The sequence below is a fragment of the Micromys minutus genome, assembly GCF_963924665.1.
Source record: "Micromys minutus genome assembly, chromosome: 9".
Classification (NCBI taxonomy): Eukaryota; Metazoa; Chordata; class Mammalia; order Rodentia; family Muridae; genus Micromys; species Micromys minutus.
The window spans coordinates 54,271,620-54,293,422 of record NC_137978.1 but is presented as its reverse complement, the minus strand read 5'-3'; the positions used below and the strand labels follow the sequence as shown (position 1 = coordinate 54,293,422).

Genomic DNA, 21,803 nt, shown 5'->3' with positions numbered 1-21,803 from the left:
TCACCTGAGCTTGAGGATTCCCCATTGTCCCCAGAGCCCTCAATGCCATACCTCATCTGGTCAGTGACTGCCAATGGCTTTGGGCCACTGTCACCGCATCCCACCCCATGAGGTTCCAGCCGCTCTCCCCTTGGGCCTCCAGGCTACACTGTTGGCCTAGATCTCTTTCTTCTACCTGGATGGCTGCTGACCGTCCTCCCCAGGACCATGCCTGTGCCCAGCCCAGGCTGCTGGCTTTCCCTGTTGTCTTCACAGACCTGAGGTCACCTCGGCACTGGTTCCACTGCCCTGCCTCACAGTGACCTGGGACCTCGGGTCACCCACGATATCTCTTAGTTCTGGGGTATTTGGGCCTTTTTCTGACCTGACGTCTGCAAGGGACTTTTCGGGCCCGTCCTAGTGTGTCACATAGCCCTGCCCTGGCCCTCAGGAGGCTGCATGGCGGGAGCTTCAGGCAGAGCGGTCCCAGCTGCAGGGCCAGTTGCAGCAGGAGCGGGAGGAGCTGCTGGCGCGGATGGAGGCTGAGAAGGAGGAGCTGAGTGAGGAGATCGCAGCGCTGCAGCAGGAGCGGGATGAGGGCCTGCTCCTGGCGGAGAGTGAGAAGCAGCAGGTCTGTGAGCCTGGGCGGCCTCGGGGCTCTCCTACCTCTGCCCAGCACACCCCACCCAGCAGCTAGGAGTGCAGGAAGCAGCCAGTTTCTTCCCAGACCTCAGCTCTCCTGCAGGACAGGAGAGTTGGAGGCCTAGCACACAGTGGCAGTGGCAGGTGACACAAGGCAAGCTGTCTCTTTGCTTCCTCAGGCTGGATGCCTCTGGCCTGTGCCCACAGGCACTTGCTGAGCCTTTCGAATAGTTAATTCTTATTTTCTGTAAGGACAGACTGTAGTTATCTCCTGCTTTGTCACCCTGGGCAGTTCACCCTCCTTGAGCTACAGCTTTCGCTGTAACACGGGAAAGTCTTTGTCCTGGGGAAGTTGAGGCACTAGTTAGGTTTGTAGGTCATGCTCACATCCAGGCTCCCACTGCTGCTCCTGAACTCGTAGTAGAGGACTACAGTGACCAGGCACCTCAGCCCTGGGTCCACCCATGGTGGCCAGTGTTGCTAATGAGCACCAGTGGAAGGCTAAGAGAAAGGACCAGCCACACACTAAGTCCTATCGTCCTTGCCTCTGCCTAGGCCTTGTCCCTGAAGGAGTCTGAGAAGACGGCGTTGTCAGAGAAGTTGATGGGAACCCGGCACAGTCTGGCTGCCATCTCTCTGGAGATGGAACGGCAGAAGCGAGATGCTCAGAGCCGGCAGGAACAGGACCGGGTAGGTAGGCAACCCAGCAGGGCCTGAGTCCAGGGGAAACAAACATGGCTTGAAGGGGATTATTAGAGTGGAAGCCCTGGAGATGCTTCCAGGTTGTGTGGGTTAGGGTTAGACTCCCAACCGAAGGAGGGGGTTGCTAGCTCCACCCTGGTGAGACCACTAGTATAAAGAAGTCAGCTTCAAGGCACTGAGGTGCAGTAGGCCCCTGGGAGAAGTAGTCCCAGGGGTGGGGCAGTGCTGTAGGGTGGGTGTTGGGGGCCACTTCAGGACTAACTGAAGATCCTGGCCACTTCAGAACACAGTGAACGCCCTGACATCTGAACTTCGAGACCTCCGGGCTCAGCTGGAGGAAACCACCGCAGCCCATGCCCAGCAGGTGAAAGAGCTCCGGGAGCAGACGGGGAGCCTGGGCCGGCAGCGGGAGGCCTGCTTGCGTGAGGTGAGCTGATGCTGCTGTCCTGCCACCACGCAGATGCTGCTGCGTGTGTGCTGGGGCTGATCCTGGGAGTCCTCCCGCATGAGGACAGATAGCGGCTGCCTCAGATAGGGACAGTAGACAGCCATTAGGCACCTGATGCTTGCAAGGGAGGTTTGGGGAACTCATTGGGAATTGTTTCCGGTTCATGCACTGCTGAGTCCAGCATACCTCATCTCATCCAATACCGTACCTGAGGTCAGCCACTCAACATAGATCAATGGGGCAGTGTTGGGACCACAGTGTCCCCTAGGCAGGGAGGGAGGTGACATACAAGCTCGTCACTACCGTGGTCACCCTGACCCCATTCTGGACCCATAGGCAGAAGAGCTGAGGACTCAGCTGCGCGTGTTGGAAGACACCCGTGACGGGCTGCGGCGGGAGCTGCTAGAGGCTCAGCGCAAGGTCCGGGACAGTCAGGACAGCTCCGAGGCCCATCGCCAGGAGGCTAGTGAGCTGCGGCGCAGTCTGAGTGAGGGCAGCAAGGAGCGCGAGGCCCTGCGGCGTTCCAACGAGGAGCTGAGGACTGCTGTGAAGAAGGCCGAGAGCGAACGGATCAGGTGAGAGCCGCAGGCACTGCCCGGCTTCCCACGCCGCACTCTAACTCAGTGGATCTCAACCTTCCTAAGGCTGCGACCCTCTAATACAGTTCCTCATGGTGTGGTGACCCCCCCATAACATTATTTTCATTGCTACTTTATAACTGCAATTCTGCTGTTGTTAGGAATTGTAACGTAGGGGTATCTGATATGCGACCCCTGCGAAGGGTCCTTCATCCCCCAAAGGAGTTGCAGCCCACAGGCAGAGGACAACTAACTGCACTAACTGAGCCTTGGCCTGGACCTCACTTCACTGTGCTTTAGGGAAACATGTAGGTGGCTGGCTTGTGTTTAAGCACAGCCTAGCACAGAGAATGGACAGGTGGCAGCAGGGAGGTTGGGTCACACTCAGGCCTCCCCTGTGTCAGTCACCTTGAAAACTGAGCCCCCTCCTCTCTCCCTCCTAAGACCTTCCCCCAGCCACGCTGTGTCAGTACAAGGGCAGCCATGGGCAGACGCTTAGGCTACCTCAGGGCAGGATGGAGCCAGACCAACTCAGACCCAGGGCAAGCCCTAAGCGCAGAACTGCTGTCGGAGAACAACCTCTGCCTTGCAGCCTGAAGCTTGCCAATGAGGACAAGGAGCAGAAGCTGGTCCTCCTGGAAGAGGCTCGAGTGTCTGTAGCCAAGGAAGCTGGAGAGCTGCGGGCCTCGCTGCAGGAAGTGGAGCGATCCCGGCTGGAGGCTCGGCGTGAGCTGCAGGAGCTTAGGCGACAGGTGTGTCCCTGGCTTCTGCCCTTCCACAGGCTCTGGCCAGCTGTACCCCTCTTGGGAGGCAAGTCGTACTGTGTGTAAAGGCAAGGTCTTTCGCCTGACCTTGGCCTTCATGCATGGGCTCATGTGATTGACTTTTTCTGGGGAGGTGCATGCACCAGCTCACCCCAGAAGGGAACACACAGCAAACCAAAGTAATGGTTGCATCAAAAGTCCAACTTGATGAACCAGTGAGTTTTTACTGGGGTTACTGCAGGCTTTGGGGTCCTGCTCCTGTGAACCTCTGTGAACCTCTGTGCCCCGTGTCACATTCAGACTTACATGTCCCTCGAGGGAGGCCCAGCATTTTGTCTAGTTTTAAAGACGCCTGACCAGTAAAGGCGTAGTTCCTAGGAGCTGGGTCAGGTAAGCAAACAACCTAGAGCTAAGTACTTCCTGTCTGTCTCCATCCCTAAAACAGTGGTCCAGGCATGGGGGTGGACACGTAATCCCAGCTACTGCCTGGGTCGTAAGACTGGTCCAAGAGCAGTCTCATCTTACTGAGACCCTGTTCAAAAAATAAAAGTAAAAAGTCAGTAACTAAAAAGAACACTTGCCTAAAGCTGTGCATTTGCTACCCAGAACTGCCAAGGAGTGACAGTAGGGGCTGGAGAGATGGCTCTAGCTAAGAGAGCTTGCTGTTCTTTCAGGAGACCCGAGTTCGATTCCCAGTACCTACACGGCCATTACGTGTCTATAACTGCAGTCCTAGGGCATCCAGTACACTCTCCTGGCCTCCACGGGCACTGTGGTACACAAACGGATGTGCAGGCAAAGTTCTCATGCATAAAACAACAGTAAAGCTCTTAAAAGGGAGCTGCCCATGGGGGGCTGGGGAGCAGCTCTGTAGCAGGGTACTGCTCAGCTTGTGCAGAGCTTTCATTTGGTTCCCAGCACAAGATGGGAGACACACATATGCACACAGGGAACATGAACATGTGGGACTGTGCCCCAGTCAAACTGTGAACACAGACTTGAACTTCATGTGATTGTTGTGTGTCAGGAAATACTGCTTTTCTCTCTGGCTTTGTTTCATTTGGCTTTGTCTGAGCCATTTTCTACTGTTTGAGAACGGAGAGCCATCCTTGCCTTAGCAGAAGGAGAAGATGGCTGTACTTGTCTGCAGGCTGTGTGGAGCTGACTCTGACTTGCTCTCCACCCCTGTCACCAGCAAGGTCCAATCAGTGCCCATACACTGGAAAGTTCAGGCTTCCCCACTCTAGAAGGCCTAAGGAACAGGGAACAGTGTCGTTGGCCTCAGAGGAGGCAGCATATGATAGCCAGACGGATGCTCTGAGACGGTACTCTCAAAAATGACGCTCTCACGCCTAGGCCGCTCACCCAGAGCCCTCAAGTGGACTTCCTGTGCTAGGTTCTCCATGGGGGAGGTATGAAGGCCACCTAGTCAGTCCCGCCCTGCTATAGTTCTGTGGATGGGTGGGTGGACCCTGCCCCACCCACTCCTAGTAGGAGCCGGACTTAGTATAGACCTTCACGTTCCCCTTGCCTGGGGTTAGCCCCCATCTGCTGCTTGTTGGCTGTGTAGGAGGCAGCTCATCCCAACACTGGCTTGTTTTCTCTTCCATTAAATGAGGTTTAAATTCACAGGGACAAATGAAGGTTAATTCAGTTGGTGTACGTGTTTGGAACAGCTAGGCACACAAGCCCTCGGTAGCTCCCTCTGTAGCAGTGAACAGAGACCGTGGGAGCTGTGGGTCCCGGATGTAGTCACCGGATCATTTTGATGTCAGCTCAATCTCTTCACTGCTGTTGTCGGCCCCCGCCCCTCCCCCAAACCTCCCCCATTGAATGGCCATAGGGGCCAGGTGCCGGTGTGACCTCCGAGAGTTCACCCGGGCAGGCTCCCATGGATGGGGAAATTGTGATGATGGCTGCATCCTAGGTCAGCCCATCCCAAGAGCCTCCTGCACCGGGACTGGGCAGAACTTTAAGGGCCCAACTTGCCTCCCTGCCTGCTCTGCTTCACAGATGAAGACGCTGGACAGTGACAATGGCAGACTGGGCCGGGAGCTGGCAGACCTGCAGGGCCGCTTGGCCCTGGGCGAGCGGACAGAGAAGGAGAGCCGGCGAGAGGTCCTGGGCCTGCGGCAGAAGTTGCTGAAAGGCGAGAGCAGCCTGGAGGCCTTGAAGCAGGAGGTGACTGAGGAGGCTGTGTGGGCTGGCCAGAGGAGCTCCTGAGACCTCAGTTGTGTTACTGCTAACAACAGAAAGAACTGTAGGCCTAATGTGTGCAGATCCCAAAAGGTCACGGGGGTGGGGGTGGGGATTCGAAAACAGCCTTGCTTGATTCCCTCACAGCCTGCCCACGAGGTAATGTTAGCCCCAGTTTACCAGGACAACCAAACAGGCTCAGAAAGGTCAAGGCATCTGCCTAATGTCACACAGCCACCATGTCTGCTAGTGGGCATGCACTCTCTCTGTACTTCTGAATACTTACCTAACAGGGAGATTTGCAGAGAGAGGGTACTCACTGGAGGGGTTTTCCTGTGGAACCGATGACTGACAGGTGGCTCCTTCTCACTGGAGGACAGCCTTCTGTGTGTCCCAAGTCTAATGGATGGCCTTTACCTATGTGGCTTTGGACGAATCACTTAACTTCTCCGTGCCCATGACTCCTGTCTCCTCTCATCATTAGTGAAAGTATCATGGGTTCTTTTGGGAAATACTTCTGCCCGGCAGTGTGTGGATGTTACTGTCATTATTAACTGCACGTTAGGTGTAAACAACAAGTAAATTCAAATGACCCTCCCCTCCTCCCACAGTGGAGAGCATAAGACACTGTAGTTGGGACAGGGGCGGTCTTGTGACTGGCTTTTACCCCCACCCCAGCTCCAGGGTTCCCAGAGGAAGCTGCAGGAGCAAGAGACCGAGTTCCGTGCACGTGAACGAGGCCTGTTGGGCTCCCTGGAGGAGGCGCGCAGTGCCGAGAAGAAGCTTCTGGACTCAGCTCGTGGCCTGGAGCTGAGGCTGGAAACCGTGCGGGCGGAGACCTCGGAGCTGGGGCTGCGGCTGAGCGCGGCCGAGGGCCGGGCGCAGGGCCTGGAGGTCGAGCTTGCCCGCGTGGAGGCGCAGCGGCGGGTGGCTGAGGCTCAGCTTGGCGGCCTGCGCTCCGCCCTGCGCCGGGGCCTGGGCCTGGGCAGACTGTCCAGCTCTCCTGCTCGGGAGGCTCCTGCGGGAGGTGAGTCCGTGAGTCCACCCAGGGCGCAGGGCGTGGCTCTGAGGCCACACCCCTCACAAGGTCTGGTGGCCTTGTTAGGCAGGGTTCTTACTGTTCCTTTGCCTTTTCTGAACCTTTGAGCCTCATCTTCATATGTTTGTGTGAGTGCCCGCATATATGTATATACACATGTGCGTGCCTGGTGCTGAGAGCCCAGAAAAGGGCTTTGATCCCCTGCAACTGGAGTTACTAAAGAAAGTTGTGAGCTGTCATGTGGGTGCTAGGAACAAACTTAGGCCTTCAGTTAGAGTGACTGGTATGGAAGGTCAGCGGTGGCCCATGCCAGGTCTCTGAGTTCCAGGACAGCATGGCCTACAGAGAGTTCCAGGACAGCATGGCCTACAGAGAAACCCTACATTGACAACAACAAAGGTAACCCGTGTTCTTAACTACCCTGAGCATCTCTCCAGACTGGAGCCCCACCTTCTTAATGAATCTCCAGTTTGCATTTCAGCTCTGCACCCCTACATCAGGCCGGGATCCCCCAATCGCCCTCTTGCGAGGCAGTCAGGTCTGACCTTCTAGAGTAGCATGGTACCATTGGCACATTCAGCCGTCACCAAGCAGGAAGCAGGTTGACGGACAGCTCTCTTAGGAAGCGTAGGGTCTAGATGTAGGAAGAGCTTATGAAGGAAACAGAAAGTGTCCGGCTGCAGCAGGCAGAAGTGAAGCAGAGACTTCTCATCACTGCAGCCGCTGTGGGAAGAGCTCGCAGTTCCTCAGAACATTGAAGTAGAGTCGTTACTGACGGGAAACCCGCCATTCCCGCTGCTCAGTACAGAGCTGAGAAACTGCAAACAGCAGAGTCCGCACACTGTTGCCAGGAGACAAATGGCCGTAGCATCCAACACCCATCAGCATGAAAAGATGAGCAAGGATCCAGCCTCGGAGTAGTGCTCGGCCATTAAAGGGAATGATGTTCTCATGCTGCAGTGCAGATCAGCCCTGAAACATCGCAGTCACTGAGTGAGGCAGGAGGACAGACCTGAGTCCCAGACACGGGTCCATTGAAAGAGCAAGCGGGCTCCTGTTACCGAGATCAGAAAGGAGGCAGCAAGAGCTGCTGCTTCAAAAGTTGGTTTCTGTCTGATGTCTTGGTTGGCCAGCACTGCTCTGTGGAGGCACTGTGGTCCTCAGTACCATGAGATACAGACTCCCTGTCTCCCCAGATCCAGCGATGCTCATGGCCTTGTGAAATTGCGGGATTTTGTAACCGGCACACATCTACGTAGCACAAGGCTCTGAAGCACTGTACCAGCTAATGCATAGGGGTCTGACGCCTTCTGGCTCCATGGGTACTGCACATCTGTAGCACGCGCACACACACACACACACACACACACACACACAATACAAATAAGCTGGGTTTGATGGTTCATGTCCCAGCACTGGAGAGGCAGAGGTAAGCAGAGCTCTGGGACTTTGAAACCAGCTTGGTCTGCATAGTGAATTCTGGGACAGCCAGGGCTACATAACAGAGAGATCCTATCTCAAAATAAATAAATAAAAATAAAAAGGTAAATAAAAAGAACTATTTTTAAAAATAAGGTGGGCTTGAGTTGGGTGGTGGTGGTGCAGGCCTTTGATCCCAGCACTAAGGGGCAAAGGTAGGTTGATCTCTGAGTTTGAGCCCAGCCTGGTTTACAGAGCAAGTTCCAGGATAGCCAGGGCTACACAGGACGAGAAGCCAGCTCACTTTGTGCAGAAGAAGCCCCTGTGCTGATGGGCACCATAATGTAGGCCGTACCGTGAGAGTCTACATCCACTGCCCGTGCTTGCTGTGATCTGACTATATATTTCCTTCCAGGAAGTGGGGATGGTCTCGGCAGCCCCAGTCCTTTGGAATATAGCCCTCGGTCCCAGCCCCCGTCGCCAGGGCCCGTTGCCTCCCCAGCACCTCCAGACTTGGACCCAGAAGCTGTGCGTGATGCCCTCCGAGACTTTCTGCAAGAGCTGCGGAGTGCCCAGCGGGAACGGGTGAGAGAGAACGACCGGGTAGGGAGACCAGGGCCCAGGAAGAGAGGAGCTGTGTCGGTCTGAGCAGAGGCCTTCCTCTTGCCTCTCTGTTGGGGATATAGGATGAACTTAAGGTCCAGACTAGCACCCTGAGTCAACAGCTGGCTGAGATGGAGGCCGAGAGAGACCATGCAGCCTCAAGGGCCAGGCAACTGCAGAAGGCAGTAGCTGAGAGCGAGGAAGGTGAGGCTTCCCTCGGGGCCCCTCTGCCCTCCTCTGCTCCTAGCAGCTGAGGTAGGAGGCTGGGGAATTGGAGTTGGTGCCTCTTGTGTCCAGTCCTGCCCTCTGACCTGACTCAGGTCTGGTTCCTCCAGGAGACCTTGGCTGGGCAGCCCCAGTGGGCCCAAACCTACAGACCCTCTGTGGTTCAGGCAGATCTCGGAGAGGGTGGGGTACAGATTGGGCCTTCTTGGCCTGGCCCAGGGACTGGGTCTGGCTTGCCTGATGGGACTGGGTGGTGGCTGCAGCCTGGCGCAGTGCAGACAGGCGGCTGAGCGGGGCCCAGGCAGAGCTGGCACTGCAGGAAGAGAGTGTGCGACGTAGCAGGCGGGAGTGCAGGGCCACGCTGGACCAGATGGCAGTGCTGGAGAGGAGCCTGCAGGCCACCGAGAGCGAGCTCCGGGCCAGCCAGGTGGGCAGGAGTGGAGGGCCCATGGGAGCAGGCCCCCGGGTTCTCTGTGGTCCTCTGCCTGAGTCACAGCCTGTAGGGACATCCTGTGGCTCTTTCTATGGAGCAGATTCTAGTCCTGTGTTGAATGTTCGTGTGCCTCAGGAAAAAGGGCTTGGCCTGAGTCAGACAGAGGGGTTCAGATTTGGCCTGGAACAGCCTGCTCTCCAACTGTCCCCTTGTGGGTGGGGGTCACCTGGAATTGCTACACAGGGCCACTACTCATAAGCTTTTGGCCAGGGCCCGGATCTCTGAATGTCTGCACAAATGGCGGAGCATTGTTTGATGTGTAGGTTTCTACATGTCTGTGTCTGGGGCAGGAAGCCCAATCCTTGTGTGATGACAGTCCAGCTTCCCACAGCTGAAGCCCCCTGCCCTCTCACCAGCTGCCCCCACTCCCTGCCTCTGGCTGGGACCAAGCTGGAACTGGATTGTTGTGTCTGCAGCTTCAGCTCTGGCTTTGGGCCCAGCAGCCCCTGGGGCCTGGGAGGAGGCCAGGAACAAAACTGGGTGGCAGCCAGAATGGGGGCCCCTCTTCCCTGCAGGCAAGCCAGGGCAGGGAGGGGTTTGGAGAAGCACGAAGCAGGAAGGCTTTAGTGACACCCAGGACCACTGAGACTCTGGGGTACTCGTGTGGGTTGAATGATCCCAAATTCTTCTTGCCCTGTGTCCACTCTGAGGCTCCCTGCACAGTCCTGAGCAGGGGAGTGGGTCGTCCATTAAAACTCGGAGTGGCGCCCTGCTCCTCAGCAGTAGCTGCCAGGTTGAGCTCGGGTTTCAGACGTGCTTCCAGCCATGTCTGGAAAGCCCTTTTGTAGAGCAGGGAAAGTCCATTCTGCAACTCCCTCCCCAGGAAGTGTCACCTCTGAACCCGCCCCCCCCCAGTACAGACATACTGTAGTCACATAACACCTTAGTCTCTGTTAGAGAAAACAGCACTGGGACCCTTGTATCTGCTTAGCCTGTGACAGATGGGGAACCTGAGGACCCAGCAGTGACAAGCCAGTCCCAGGTCACACAGTCCTTGAGGCTAACCCTGCTTTGTCCCAGTAATGCAGAGGAGTGTGGGGAGGCGTGGGCAGGCTTTGGGGCTGAACCTTGCTACCTACAGGAGAAAGTCAACAAGATGAAGGCCACCGAGGCGAAACTGGAGAGCGACAAGCGGCGGCTGAAGGAGGTGCTGGATGCCTCTGAGAGCCGCTCCATCAAACTCGAGCTCCAGCGGCGTGCACTTGAAGGCGAGCTGCAGCGCAGCCGCCTAGGCATGGGGGACCGTGAGGCTCACGCTCAGGCCCTCCAGGATCAGGTGGACTCCCTGCAGAGACAGGTGGGGGGGCCCTCCTAGTCACACCTACATAGCCGCTGCCAGGCTCTGTCCAGGCACTGAGGCCCCCTCCCAAGTCCGTGAGAAAGTTGCAGAGGTGGACAGGTGGAGTTTCAGAGGGGTGATGTCCTTGCCTGTCATGTAGCCAGGTTGGCAGGGCTCTGGACAGGGTGATTAACCCACTGTGGGGTGAGGCCAGGCTTCAGAAGGCTGAACCAGGGGGTGAGGAGCGTGGGTTAGCACTCCTGGTGGACATCCGGTGGGAAGGGAGCCCTTGACTGTCCTCTGCCTTCCCAACAGGTGGCAGACAGTGAGGTGAAGGCAGGGACCTTACAGCTAACGGTGGAGCGGCTCAGTGGGGCACTGGTCAAGGTGGAGGAGAGCGAGGGGACCCTGCGGAGCAAGGTGCAGACTCTGACAGATGCCCTGGCCCAGAGCAGTGCCAGCCTCACCAGCACTCAGGACAAGAATCTGCACCTACAGAAGGCCCTGAGCACCTGTGAACATGACCGCCAAGTGCTCCAGGTCTGGGGCGCTCCGTGGTCTGGCACATAGCTCTCTTCTTCCAGTCAGTCCAGTGAGAGGTAGCCGACGAGAGCAGGTTCGGAGGGACCTGACGGTTGGCTACTGGGCTCTGTCAGTCAGGAATTCTGTTCTTGTGGTGGGAATGGGTCAATGGAACTAGCCAATCTGGAAGCTTAGGGGGATGCTGCACCATGAGAGACCGGCTAGGAGGGATGAGTGGCTTCGCACAGCTCAGGGACCGTGACTGGCAACAGGCTAGACCAGTTAGATGCTTTGCTCTCCTGAGCGGTAGATTCTGAACCCACAGACAAGTATAGATTAGAGGGGAGCCTTTTGCTCAGGCTGGCGATCTGGCTTGGCACCATCAGCCCCTGTCTCCCAGGAACGGCTGGACGCTTCCAGACAGGCGTTGTCTGAAGCTCGAAGGCAAAGCAGCTCCCTGGGTGAACAGGTGCAGACTTTGCGGGGTGAGCTGGCCAACCTGGAGCTGCAGCGGGGCGATGCTGAAGGCCAGCTGCAGCAGCTGCAGCAGGTGAGGCCTGGAGGGCCTCTGTCATAGGGGTGCCCTCTGTAGCCCTTGGCTTAGGGTGGTCATGAACCCATTTCAACTTCACCCTAAACCTTGACCCAGCTACCTATGAAGGACCATGGCTCATCTGACACACTCCCATATACCCCAGAGAGCCGTCTGGCCTCAGTTCTTTCCTTAAGTGGCCTTGCAGTTGCCTACCGCATAAGTGGGCACCGTGGGCTGGCATTTGTCCCCACCTTGAGATGGTCACCCTTGAGGCGCCATGGGTGAAGGACTGTCTGCTTGTGCTGCAGGTGCTGCGACAGCGGCAGGAAGGGGAGGCCATGGCTCTGCGCTCCGTCCAGAAGCTGCAGGAGGAGCGGCGCCTGCTGCAGGAGCGCCTGGGCAGTCTGCAGCGAACCCTGGCCCAGCTGGAAGCTCAGAAGCGTGAGCTGGAGCGGTCAGCACTGCAGCGCGACAAGGACCACGTGGCACTCAGGAAGACACTGGACAAGGTGCCTGCTCTGCTGGGGCATTCCCAGGTTTCCCGTGTCTCCTGATGTCAAGATTATCCTACAGAGCTGTGAGCCAGCCCCCCGTGAGCCTCCTCCGTATTCCCACCTAGGTGGAGCGGGAGAAGCTCCAAAGCCACGAGGACACACTGCGCTTGAGTGCAGAGAAGGGCCGCCTGGGCCGCACACTCACGGGAGCTGAGCTGGACCTGGCCGAGGCCCAACAGCAGATCCAACATTTAGAGGTCATTCCTGTCCCTGCTCAGCCTGCGCCCCAGTGCCATTCCCATGCAGAGCACTCTTAAGTCCTGGGAAGGGGGGGCTGGTGCCTATGGCTGAGGCGGCAGGGGAGCCTGGAGCCCTTGGGAGCGTGTCTTCACTGGGTGGTAGTGTAGGGTTCTCCCCATGGAGAGAGAACATTGAAGCTCATTAGCAGTCAGGTCTGTGATTCCTGTGTGCTGTGGATGTGTGGACCTCAATGACCGTGGAAGCTTGCTCACGGGTACAGCATGAGCCACATGTGGCCTGTGTTTTCACACATACAGCTGTCGGGCTACTATGCCTGTGTACCCGTGTGCATCTGTGTGAACATGCTTGCTTTTGTTCCTGTGTGTGTATAGGCCACGCACTGTCTATTTGAGTGAGCTTCCCTGGGGACCCTGACCCAGGACTGGAAAGTACACTGTCAGAGTCAGTGAGATTAGGGGTGAGCCTGTGCCACCATGCACGCTGCCCTGATTGGTGGCCCCTATCTGTAGGCACAAGTGGTGGTAGCCCTGGAGCGGAACCATGATCCGGGCCAGCTGGAGGCGGAGGAGCAGCAGCTGGAGCTACAACAGGAGGTTGAGCGCCTGCGCAGTGCCCAGGTACAGACGGAGCGCACACTGGAGGCACGGGAGCGGGCCCACCGCCAGCGGGTGTCGGGGCTGGAGGAGCAGGTACAAGGGCCTTTCCTGAGGGAAGGTGGAGCCAGGGTGGAAATGTGGGGCCAGAGGCAAGGACTGGTCATGAAAGGGGCCAAACATGGTTCCCTGTAGCTACAGCTACAGGCTCTCTGAGCAGCCTGAGATCCCAGGGGAAAGAGACCTCATTTCTAGGGGTACTAGCAAGAGCCCGAGAGATGACTCCTACTGGCCAGTGAGGTCACTTCTGGCCCTTCTGGCTGGCCTAGTGCAGAGCTTAGCTGCTTGGACAGGCCCAGCTTGGTCACAGACACTCCTGTCTGCCCAGCCAGATCTTCCTTGTCTCTCTCTGGTCCTCCTTAGGTCAGGGTCCTCTTCCGGATAGTGCCGGAACTCATGGACAGCTTGGTAACAGGGCAGGGCTGGGAGTGCACACAGCTCTTGTTCAGTGGGATGATGCTAGGCAGAGCTGCTTCACATGGCCGCGCCTCTGAAGGGAGAAGGAGGCCAAAGTAGGCAGACACCTAACTGCGTGGGGAGCGAATGAGAAGCTGAGCTTTCCGGCTCCCGGGTGGCAGGTGGCACTCCACCCCTCAGCCCCCATTCTCTGAAGTCAGCCAAGTCCTGGGCCACTGGGCCCTTCTCTTCTCCAGATATCCACACTGAAGGCACAGCTGCACCAGGAGCTTCGCCGGAGCTCAGCACCCGTCTCCCCACCCTCTGGCACCCCGGAGAAATGAGTCCCTGTAGCCGGTGTCTCAGCAGTCCCTTTGTAGCATAGCCTGCCCAGGGCCTGGTCATCAGAGTGCTGTGTGAGGGAGCTGGGGTGGCAGAGATGATGGCTATGGTGACACCCACGGTGGCTTCTCAGAGCTGTACTACCCCAGGCCTCTCCTGGAAGAGCCTCTTGACGGCCCAAGGCTCTCCTGTGAGAGGCGGAGTCAGCCAGACATCAGGGACAGCACTTATCTCTCCCGGCAGCAGAGCAGAGCTTCCCCAGAGAGGATACCTGAGCTAGAGCAGCCCCCAGGGTCTCCTTGGCATTCTTGTTGGAAGGAAGCTCCCTCCTGAGCTTAGAGCCCTTGTATTTTTGTATCTTTTTGTAATGTTCACTGTGGAGAACTTTTGTGGTTTTGTAACATGACCTGTTTTCTAGAATTGGCTGTACACTCATGTGCTTCCTCTATCTGGGGGTTGCTTGGGAGAGCAAGGGTAGAGGCTTAGGTTAGCCGAACTCAGCAACTTCCCAGGGCATGATGAACCTCTCTCCATCTAGCTTCCTGCAGATGGTGCTGCGCCTGCCCATGAGCTTGGGTCTCCCTCTGGAGAGGGCCAGGGATCTCAGACAGCTTGGTCTCAGGCAACAGGGCAGAGCTGGGTGTGGGTGGACAGTCTGGCTCTGGCTGTTGAAGGATGCTGGGCAAAAGTGCTCCATGTGACAGAGTCTGTGTGCTCCTGTGTGGGAACCTATGTCATGTGATGACAGTGAGGCTCACAGAGCACCTGACACCCACTGCTGTGAGCCTCTGGGGGGGTCACATCTGGGGACAGTGATTTTACTCATTACATAGACCTGTCAGGAGGGCTCCCCAGAACAGCACGGGAAACACTGCTCACAGGAAGGACCTGTATGCTTCTGCAGGCACATGAAGAGGTGCATCTTGGGATGGTGTCAGGCTCCTTTAGGTCCCACATGAAGCAAGGAGTTGTGGGACACAGAAGTGGAGCCACCTGACATTCTAAGGAGCTGGGTAGCCTTGCATCGGGGGCAATCAAGACTGTGGGTCTTTTGTAAAAACTTTATTATTTTGTATAAAACAGAAGTGGTCCATGCCTGGGGGCGTAGGAAATCCAAGCAGACCAGCTGGGTAAGGGGCACAGTCTGAGTGAGGAGGACTGCCCCCAGGCACTGAGAAGGCACAGCGAGAACCCCAGGCCTCACAAAGAGGCCTTGGACGAACCCCACTAAGGGGTGGAGACTGGACAGTCAGGAGCCCCCACTTAGGGATGGCCAGAGGCTGGGGAGGGGCCAAGGCAGAATGACCACATTCCCTAGGGCAGCAGCCCACTGATGTCCGGGATGAAAGGGAGGGCAGGATGGGAGAGAAAGCACCAGGTCAGGCAGGGCCTGAGGTGGATCCGAGCTGGGTCCAGGGCTCGAATCTCACACCAGCTCCACCCTAGCAGCCCCCACAGCTCCTGGCACAGGAGGCAGCCACAGATTGGCACAGACCACTGACGGCCATCACACCACACTTGGAGAACTTGTCTCGGCACAGGTCAGCTGTTGGAAGGAGGGAAAGTCAGGGCGGGAACCCACTGCCCCACGCTAATGAGGATGGAGGGGTCTGCACCAGCCTGCAGGTGGGTCTAGGCACCTCATCCATGCCACACAGTACAGATGGAAAGTAGCCAGGTAACTAAGTGGGTGCTGGATGCTGCCAGAACAAGGGGTGGAGGCTTTCCTACCTCGGAGAAGTTCCTCGTGGGCACAGACTGTGCGGACACATATTTCCTTGTTGACCACATACACTCGGCGGAGGCTGGGAGATGAACCAGGCATGTTCTCAGACACACCTCACCTACTGCCCTTGGGAGAGCCCAGGCCCAGACCCACCCTCAGAGTTAAGCTCTACCTGAGGATTCAGCACCTGTCCCAGTTTACACTTCCCCTGGCTCAGAGCCACCCCTAGAGCCCCTCGGAGCCCTCACCTGTAGAAGCAGACCTCATTGAGACACTGTTTGCAAGGCTTGTGGATGGAGTAGAGGCGGGTGCACGGGTACTGTTCTTCACGGCAGTCTGGGGACAGGTGAGTCAGACTGGAGGTTCACAAGGTCCCCACGCACCCTCAGGCCCTGCCCACATACCCACACAAATCCAGCACCCAGGTAGCATAGGGCTGCCTGCTCTATACCTCACACAAAGTCACAGTCCCATTTGGAAGCATAAATGGGAACACAAAACTGACAGCTACCCTACTAGGCAACTGGAACATCACACTAGCTCACAGGCTGCTCCTATCCCACTACATAACCAACTCAACACAGTCCTCAGGACCCCCCTCTCGGGCCCTCACCTGCCCACAGGCACCACACAGTCCAGGCTGTGCCACCAACACAGCGCTGGCACCTCAGGCCAGAGCTAGTGAGGATGCAAGGTGGGAGAGCCCAAAGCTGCCTAGGAGCAGGTCTGCCGCTTCCCTGTCTAGCATCCCGCTGTGACTTAACCAGCAAATTCCACAAGGCCCTCCCCTTTCTGGAGCCATTCTGGCTTTCTCCAGCCTCTGGGGGGTTCTTACCAAGAGGGCCAGGCTCCGTGGGCTCAGTCTCCAGGTCCCCTGCAGCTGGTGTGGGTTTGGGAAGATAGGCAGGGGTTACTGGGAGGGTCTATTCGGGGCACCTGTCTCAGGCTGGCCCAGACTCTTGATCTTGAAGCACAGGAGGAGCTGGGCCAAGGGAGGCAGCATTACCTGGAGTAGGGGCTGGAATGACTTCCTGTGGGACTTGCTGCTGGGACTGGAACTGTTCCTCAGGGGGCCGAGGACTCACTTCTGCAGCAGGGAGGGTGTAACAAGACTTCTGCTCACTTTCCCCTGCAAGGTCCCCACAGGTCCCCACCGGGCGGCTGACCCCACCCATCTTACCCCAGACTTTTACCTTGGTAGTCATAGTAGTCTGCGTTGTCTGAAAGTGAAATAGAGACAGAATGGGTGGGATCAGGCTAGCCCATGGGATCAGGCTAGCCCACAGTCTCAGGAGAGTAGGGCAAAGAGGTCACACACAAATGAGCCAGAGACCTGCCCCTGGGCCCTACCACCCCACCAAAATGGGTGCCTGGCTGGTCCGTGTGTGTGGTGGGTGGCAGGCAGGAGGCATGGCAGCATCCGGGACACTGAAAGCATTGTCTCTTACCAATCTGGTCGCCATAGTGGTTGTACTGGACATGATCCGGGAATGGGGGGAGAGGGTCCAGGTCATATTGGCCCTGAGCCAGCAGGCCTGCCGAGGAGAGGGGTCACAGGTAGACACCACACATTGGAAGAACAGAGAAAGTAGGTGGTGGTGCTAACCCTACAGTCTGGCAGACTCACAGAATCCAAACCCCGAGTCCTGGGTCAACTTCCTGCCCTTGCCCAGTTCCTCTGCCCTGTGTGGCTTCCTGGCTGCTTGCGGAATTCTCACCTAACATTTTGGCTCTGCCGGGCTATCTCTGACCCACCTTCCCTGCTGGGTGTTTCTTTTTAAAAATAATTTAGTGACTGCATATGTAACAGGAGATATAGTTGTCAAGCCGCCATGTGGTTCCTGGGAATTGAACCTGGGTCCTCCAAAAGAGCAGCCAGTGCTCTTAACCGCCGAACAAAGCCATCTCTCCAGCTCTATCATTGCATTCAACACAATATGAAATTTACCAGGTCAGCTTGTCTGATATTTACCTCATCCCAAGCCTGGCCACGTGATGGGCGCTGGGTGTGTCTGCCTAATTCACAGCCTAATCTTTAGTACTTGGCTCACAGTAGGAAGTCAGCGTAGACAATTTCAGTGAGTGGCTACTAGGTCTGGCAGAGCCTCTGCAGTCTCCACTGATATGTCCTTGTGTGATGGAGAAGAGCCCCTCAAAGGCCAAGACTGTACACAAGGGTCCAGCACCCAGTGCCTACCCTGAGGCTCCTCCACTGTGTGATGCAGGCCTGACAGAGGGCTCGGAAAGGAGCTGGACAGCAGTTCTGGCCACGAGATAAGACCGAGTCTCACATGAGACCCCACCCACCAGCTGCTTACCAGGCACGAACAGCAGGAAGAGGCAGGCAGCTCTCATGGCCATGGACTGAGGAGGCGGTGGTGGTGGCGTTGAGGACAGCTAGACAGGGAGGGAAGGAGAGCTAGCTGCGTGCCAGTCCAGCTGGCCCATGATGGCAGAACACATTTTTGTCCCTCATTCAGACTGTTTGAGGAGCACTGAGAGCCAGGCATCTGGAGGTGGCGTGGGGGTGGGAGACATCTACAGCCCTCCTCGTGTGACAGGGGAGGCTGTGAAGGGAGTCCCAGAGCTTTTTTTTTTTTTTTTTTTTAATAAACCTGGGTCTTGCCTGGAGGTGTTAGCGTGTGTGCACGTGCACACACACACATACACACCTTGAATCCCAGCAGAGGCAGGCAGATCTCTGAACTGAGGCCAGACTGGTCTGAATCCCAGCAGAGGCAGACAGATCTCTGAACTGAGGCCAGACTAGTCTGACCTACAGACCAAGTTCCAGAACGGCCAAGGTTACACAAGAAACCCTGTCTCCAAGAACCAAAAGATCAGAAACTCTTAACAAGTGGACAGAAACTACTCTGCCCTGCTCACTGAGGAGACCTCTCCAGCAGTCACTCTCCCCACCCTTGCTGTACCCCGAACACTCCTGCCTGCTTACCTCTGGCCCATCACCTCCCAGACTTTCTGATGTACTGTATGAATTCCAACGACCTTAGGGTACCAGCCCTGCCCAGCCCACACCACAGTCGGCCACCAGTTCAGCAGCATTTGCCAGGCCTGCCACCTGCTCTCAATTAGCCCCTGGGCCCTGAGCATACCGCTCAGCTCAAAGCCACATGCCAACAGGCCCCAGGAGCCCCCAGAGCAGCTCAGGGCTGGGCAGGACTCCCAGCTCCAAGAAGACTCCCGCCAGGTCTAGGCCTCCCAAGACCTGGCTGTCTTCACTACAGACACGAGAGCACGCAAACACGAGACTGAGGCCTGTTTGTCTGCAGCGCCAGGAAGCATGAAGAACTGGAGGAGGTTGAGGGTGCCTCGAGCTTGGAGAGGCAAAGTCACTTGGGCCAGGGGTTTAAAACCTTTGACACAACAGTGGAGTCGTTTGGGTGAGGGGCACTGGTCCACAACTTGCACAGGGTATGTCCTGGATGAGCCCAGCCTTCGGGGCCGGCTACAGAAGCAGCTGGCTATACCCTGTCCTAATCAGTAGATGGTGATTTCTAGATGCTGCCTATGGGCTCATCCATCCAGAGGAGAGAGACAAGGCATCTAACCTCAGTTTCCCTAAGATTTCCTGACATTTCTTGATACCTTGCCTATCTCAGGGATCTCCCTGAAGCATCCTCTGGTGGGGGCTATAGGTCCTTGGCATCTTAGACCCTTTTTTATAGGGACCACCGCTCCACATTCCCACTCTTTGAACTCTGGGCAGCCTCGTGGTGGTGGTAGTGCTGGGGGTCACCAGCTCCATCCAGACCAGAGGTTGACAACAGTCCCTGTGCACAGGAGGCACCGATTGGCTGAGCCTTCCTCCCACACTCCCACCCAGGCCCCGGCTTACGGCAGGGAATGGGGCTCATTGGCTAACCCCGGCATGAAGAGGGGAATAATCGCTCCCAGGAGTCCCAGACAAACTCTAAAACTTGAGTCTGGGAGGCCTTAGGAGGCCAGGAGCAATGAGGATAGCTGGTCCACCCCCACTTCTGGCCCATTCCACAACTTTGGCCTAGGGGAGGACCGGGAGCCCCCTCACTGGCTCAGACGGGGGGGGGGGGGGGTGGGCACGAGATGCTGCAGAGCCTTGCCGGACAGCTGGGAACAATCAGCCGGCGGAAACTTGCTGAGGCGCTCGCTCTCTGGCTCTCCATCTCCCGGGTCTCTCTTTGTCTCCGTCTCCGACCCCTGCCCCGCCCTCCACATCCCAAACACTGGGGGTGGGGTAGGCAAAAAAGCTGTCCTGTCCTCCAGCACCCCATTTCTAGTGACCCCCAAGCTCCAGCTCCCTGCCTGTGCTATCTTACACCCACAGCTTGCCAGATGCCCCCTCAGCATCTGCTCCGTATCCTGGGGCTAGGGTCCCCGAAGTCTCCCCAGCTCCAGGATCTGGGTGCGGAGCATGGTGCTCAGACACCCCTGAGCACGCCCGACCCGCGCCTACCTGTTGGGGCCTCTGCGCCGTGCTCTAGTGCAGCTAAGAGTGCCGCCTGCCGCCAGAGCCCCCCTACGGCCCCCAAGGCCCACGCCCGCCCCTAGCCCGGAGTCGCTGGGTCCTAGAGAGCGCCGCCGCCACGACGCACCCTCGGGGCTCCAGCCCCTCCCCATCGCAGCTGGGTCTGGTACTAGTAGAACCAGCTGACTGGTCACCCCTCTTTCACAGAGGGATCCCAGCCTCTCCACCCAGAGTCCAGAGGTCACGGGGCTGGAAATGAAACCTTGCTTCATCCATCTCTCTCCCCTTCCTTCCCCTTCTCTCTCCTTCTTTCCTTTCCAGCAGATTAGGGAGATCAAGTTAAGCAAACACCCAAGTCCAATTTCAACAATCCCTCAACGCTCTGATTTGACCCTGGGAGTTGACCTCAATCCAGGAACAGTTCCGCTATTCCTTCTCAGCCTCCTCCTGTCCTTAGTGTTTCATTCCAGACACTAATTTATTTTTTAAAGATTTTTATTTATGTATGTGAGGACACTGTCATTGTCTTCAGACACACCAGAGGCGGGCATCAGATCCCATTACAGATGATTATGAGCCACCATGTGGTCGCTGGGAACTGAACTCAGGACCTCTGGAAGAGCATTGCTCTTAACCACTGAGCCATCTCTCCAGCCCTAGACACTAATTCTTATCCTGGGGGTCCACGTTCTGTGATCACGGGACTAAGTCAGTGCTGTGTACATCCTGGCTCTGGTCTACTGATGACCTGCACTGCCCTGCCGTGCATCTATTGCAACAAAGCAGGGACCTTTGTCAGCTAAGGAGCAGGGAGTTCTAGGGTCAGCCAGCTGTCCCCTGCTGAGGAGGAAGGGAACCCACCTGGCAGAAACGTTCCCTTCTATTGCTGACAAAAGGGAGAGATTGAGACCCCACAGCCACCAACTCAGAGTACTGGCCAGGATCTGGGGCTGCTTCTAACCACTCGCCTTACCCTGAGGATCCAGGCAGGTGTCTGGGGCAGGGTGAGGGTTAGGTCTTCATTCCTGGATGATTCTCCATATGCAACAGCCTGACCTGGGGTTAGAAGCTGCATGCAGAGACTGGTTTCACTTTCTCTGCTTTGACCTTTAGGCCTGGCACCTGCCTATCCATGGAGCAACGGCAAAATTCACCCAATTTCACCATCCTGACTGTGGTGGTGTGAATCAAAATGGCCCCCATAGGGCCACAGGGAATAGCACTATTAAAAGGTGTGGCCTTGTGGGAGGAAGTGTGTCACAGGGGCAGGGGGCTGGGGGTTAGGATAGGTTTTGAAGTTTCAGATGCTTAAGCCAGGCCCACTCTTTCTGCTGCCTGCAGATCCAGATACAGAATTCTCAGCTCCAACGCTCTGCCTGCATGCCTCCTGCCATGACAGTAATGGACCGAACCTCTGAACTGTAAGCCAGCCCCAATTAAATGTTGTCCTTTATAAGTAAGAGTTGCTGCGGTCGCGCTGGGTGGTGGTGGAGCATGCTTTTAATCCCAGCACTTGGAAGGCAGAGCAGGTGAATCTTTCTGGAGGCCAGACTGGTCTACAAAATGAGTTCCAGGACAGCCAGGGCTACACAGAGAAACCCTGTGTCTTCACTGCGATGGAACACTGACCGATACACTGACCTTGTCTACCATCACAGCACATGGCCCCGCTGCACCTAGGTAGCAGGGTGTGCCTGTCACCGCAGACTGACCCACATCCCCTGAGCTTTGAGTGGCCTGTGGATGACATTAGGCTTCCAGGAACAAGGCTGGAGGAGGCCTAGGAAGAGGAAACAGCCCTTCTTTCCTGTCCTCCCTACCCAGGAGCCAAGCCAGCTGGCATCCCCAGAGCAGAGGAACCTGGCCAACAGCCCACCCGTGGGATGAAGTCAGATGCACCCACCCTGCCCAGGGGACAGGGCTTGTGGTTCTGCCTCAGAGATGTGGGGCTGAACCTGGCTTTATCTGAGGAACCAGACCACAGACACATCCAAGGAGGGAGTGGCAGGCAGAGAGGACAGGCCCCCCCGCGAGATGGTGCT

General features: G+C 56.9%; 2 protein-coding genes across 3 annotated transcripts in view; one reads left to right on the top strand and one right to left on the bottom strand.

The window, feature by feature from the left end:
• CROCC (ciliary rootlet coiled-coil, rootletin) overlaps positions 1-13,758 on the top strand; it is a gene marked incomplete at its 5' end in the record, with an annotated part of 34,987 nt that extends 21,229 nt beyond the window's left edge. The window contains 17 exons of the mRNA XM_080920997.1: positions 431-610; positions 1,177-1,311; positions 1,607-1,750; positions 2,108-2,346; positions 2,942-3,101; positions 5,127-5,294; positions 5,988-6,336; positions 8,183-8,352; positions 8,454-8,574; positions 8,859-9,022; positions 10,170-10,385; positions 10,683-10,907; positions 11,290-11,439; positions 11,733-11,933; positions 12,044-12,175; positions 12,689-12,868; positions 13,486-13,758. Of these exons, the coding sequence (XP_080777123.1) occupies positions 431-610; positions 1,177-1,311; positions 1,607-1,750; positions 2,108-2,346; positions 2,942-3,101; positions 5,127-5,294; positions 5,988-6,336; positions 8,183-8,352; positions 8,454-8,574; positions 8,859-9,022; positions 10,170-10,385; positions 10,683-10,907; positions 11,290-11,439; positions 11,733-11,933; positions 12,044-12,175; positions 12,689-12,868; positions 13,486-13,572 (3,021 nt within the window). The 3' untranslated portion in view covers positions 13,573-13,758. The remainder of the gene's footprint in view (positions 1-430; positions 611-1,176; positions 1,312-1,606; positions 1,751-2,107; positions 2,347-2,941; positions 3,102-5,126; positions 5,295-5,987; positions 6,337-8,182; positions 8,353-8,453; positions 8,575-8,858; positions 9,023-10,169; positions 10,386-10,682; positions 10,908-11,289; positions 11,440-11,732; positions 11,934-12,043; positions 12,176-12,688; positions 12,869-13,485) is intronic.
• A 925-nt stretch (positions 13,759-14,683) lies between these two features.
• On the bottom strand, positions 14,684-17,651 carry MFAP2 (microfibril associated protein 2; the record flags this gene model as incomplete). Of its 2 annotated transcripts, XM_080921345.1 has the most annotated exons (8): positions 14,684-15,116; positions 15,302-15,375; positions 15,545-15,632; positions 16,132-16,176; positions 16,303-16,383; positions 16,490-16,516; positions 16,745-16,831; positions 17,615-17,651. In XM_080921345.1, 8 exons carry the CDS (start codon positions 17,649-17,651, stop codon positions 15,013-15,015), a joined length of 543 nt encoding a protein of 180 aa, XP_080777471.1. In that variant the 3' UTR covers positions 14,684-15,012. The 2 variants fall into 2 exon arrangements, with proteins under 2 accessions (XP_080777471.1, XP_080777472.1); XM_080921346.1 differs by lacking the exon at positions 17,615-17,651 and having other exon boundaries at positions 16,303-16,411; positions 16,745-16,810.
• Positions 17,652-21,803: the final 4,152 nt, after the last annotated feature.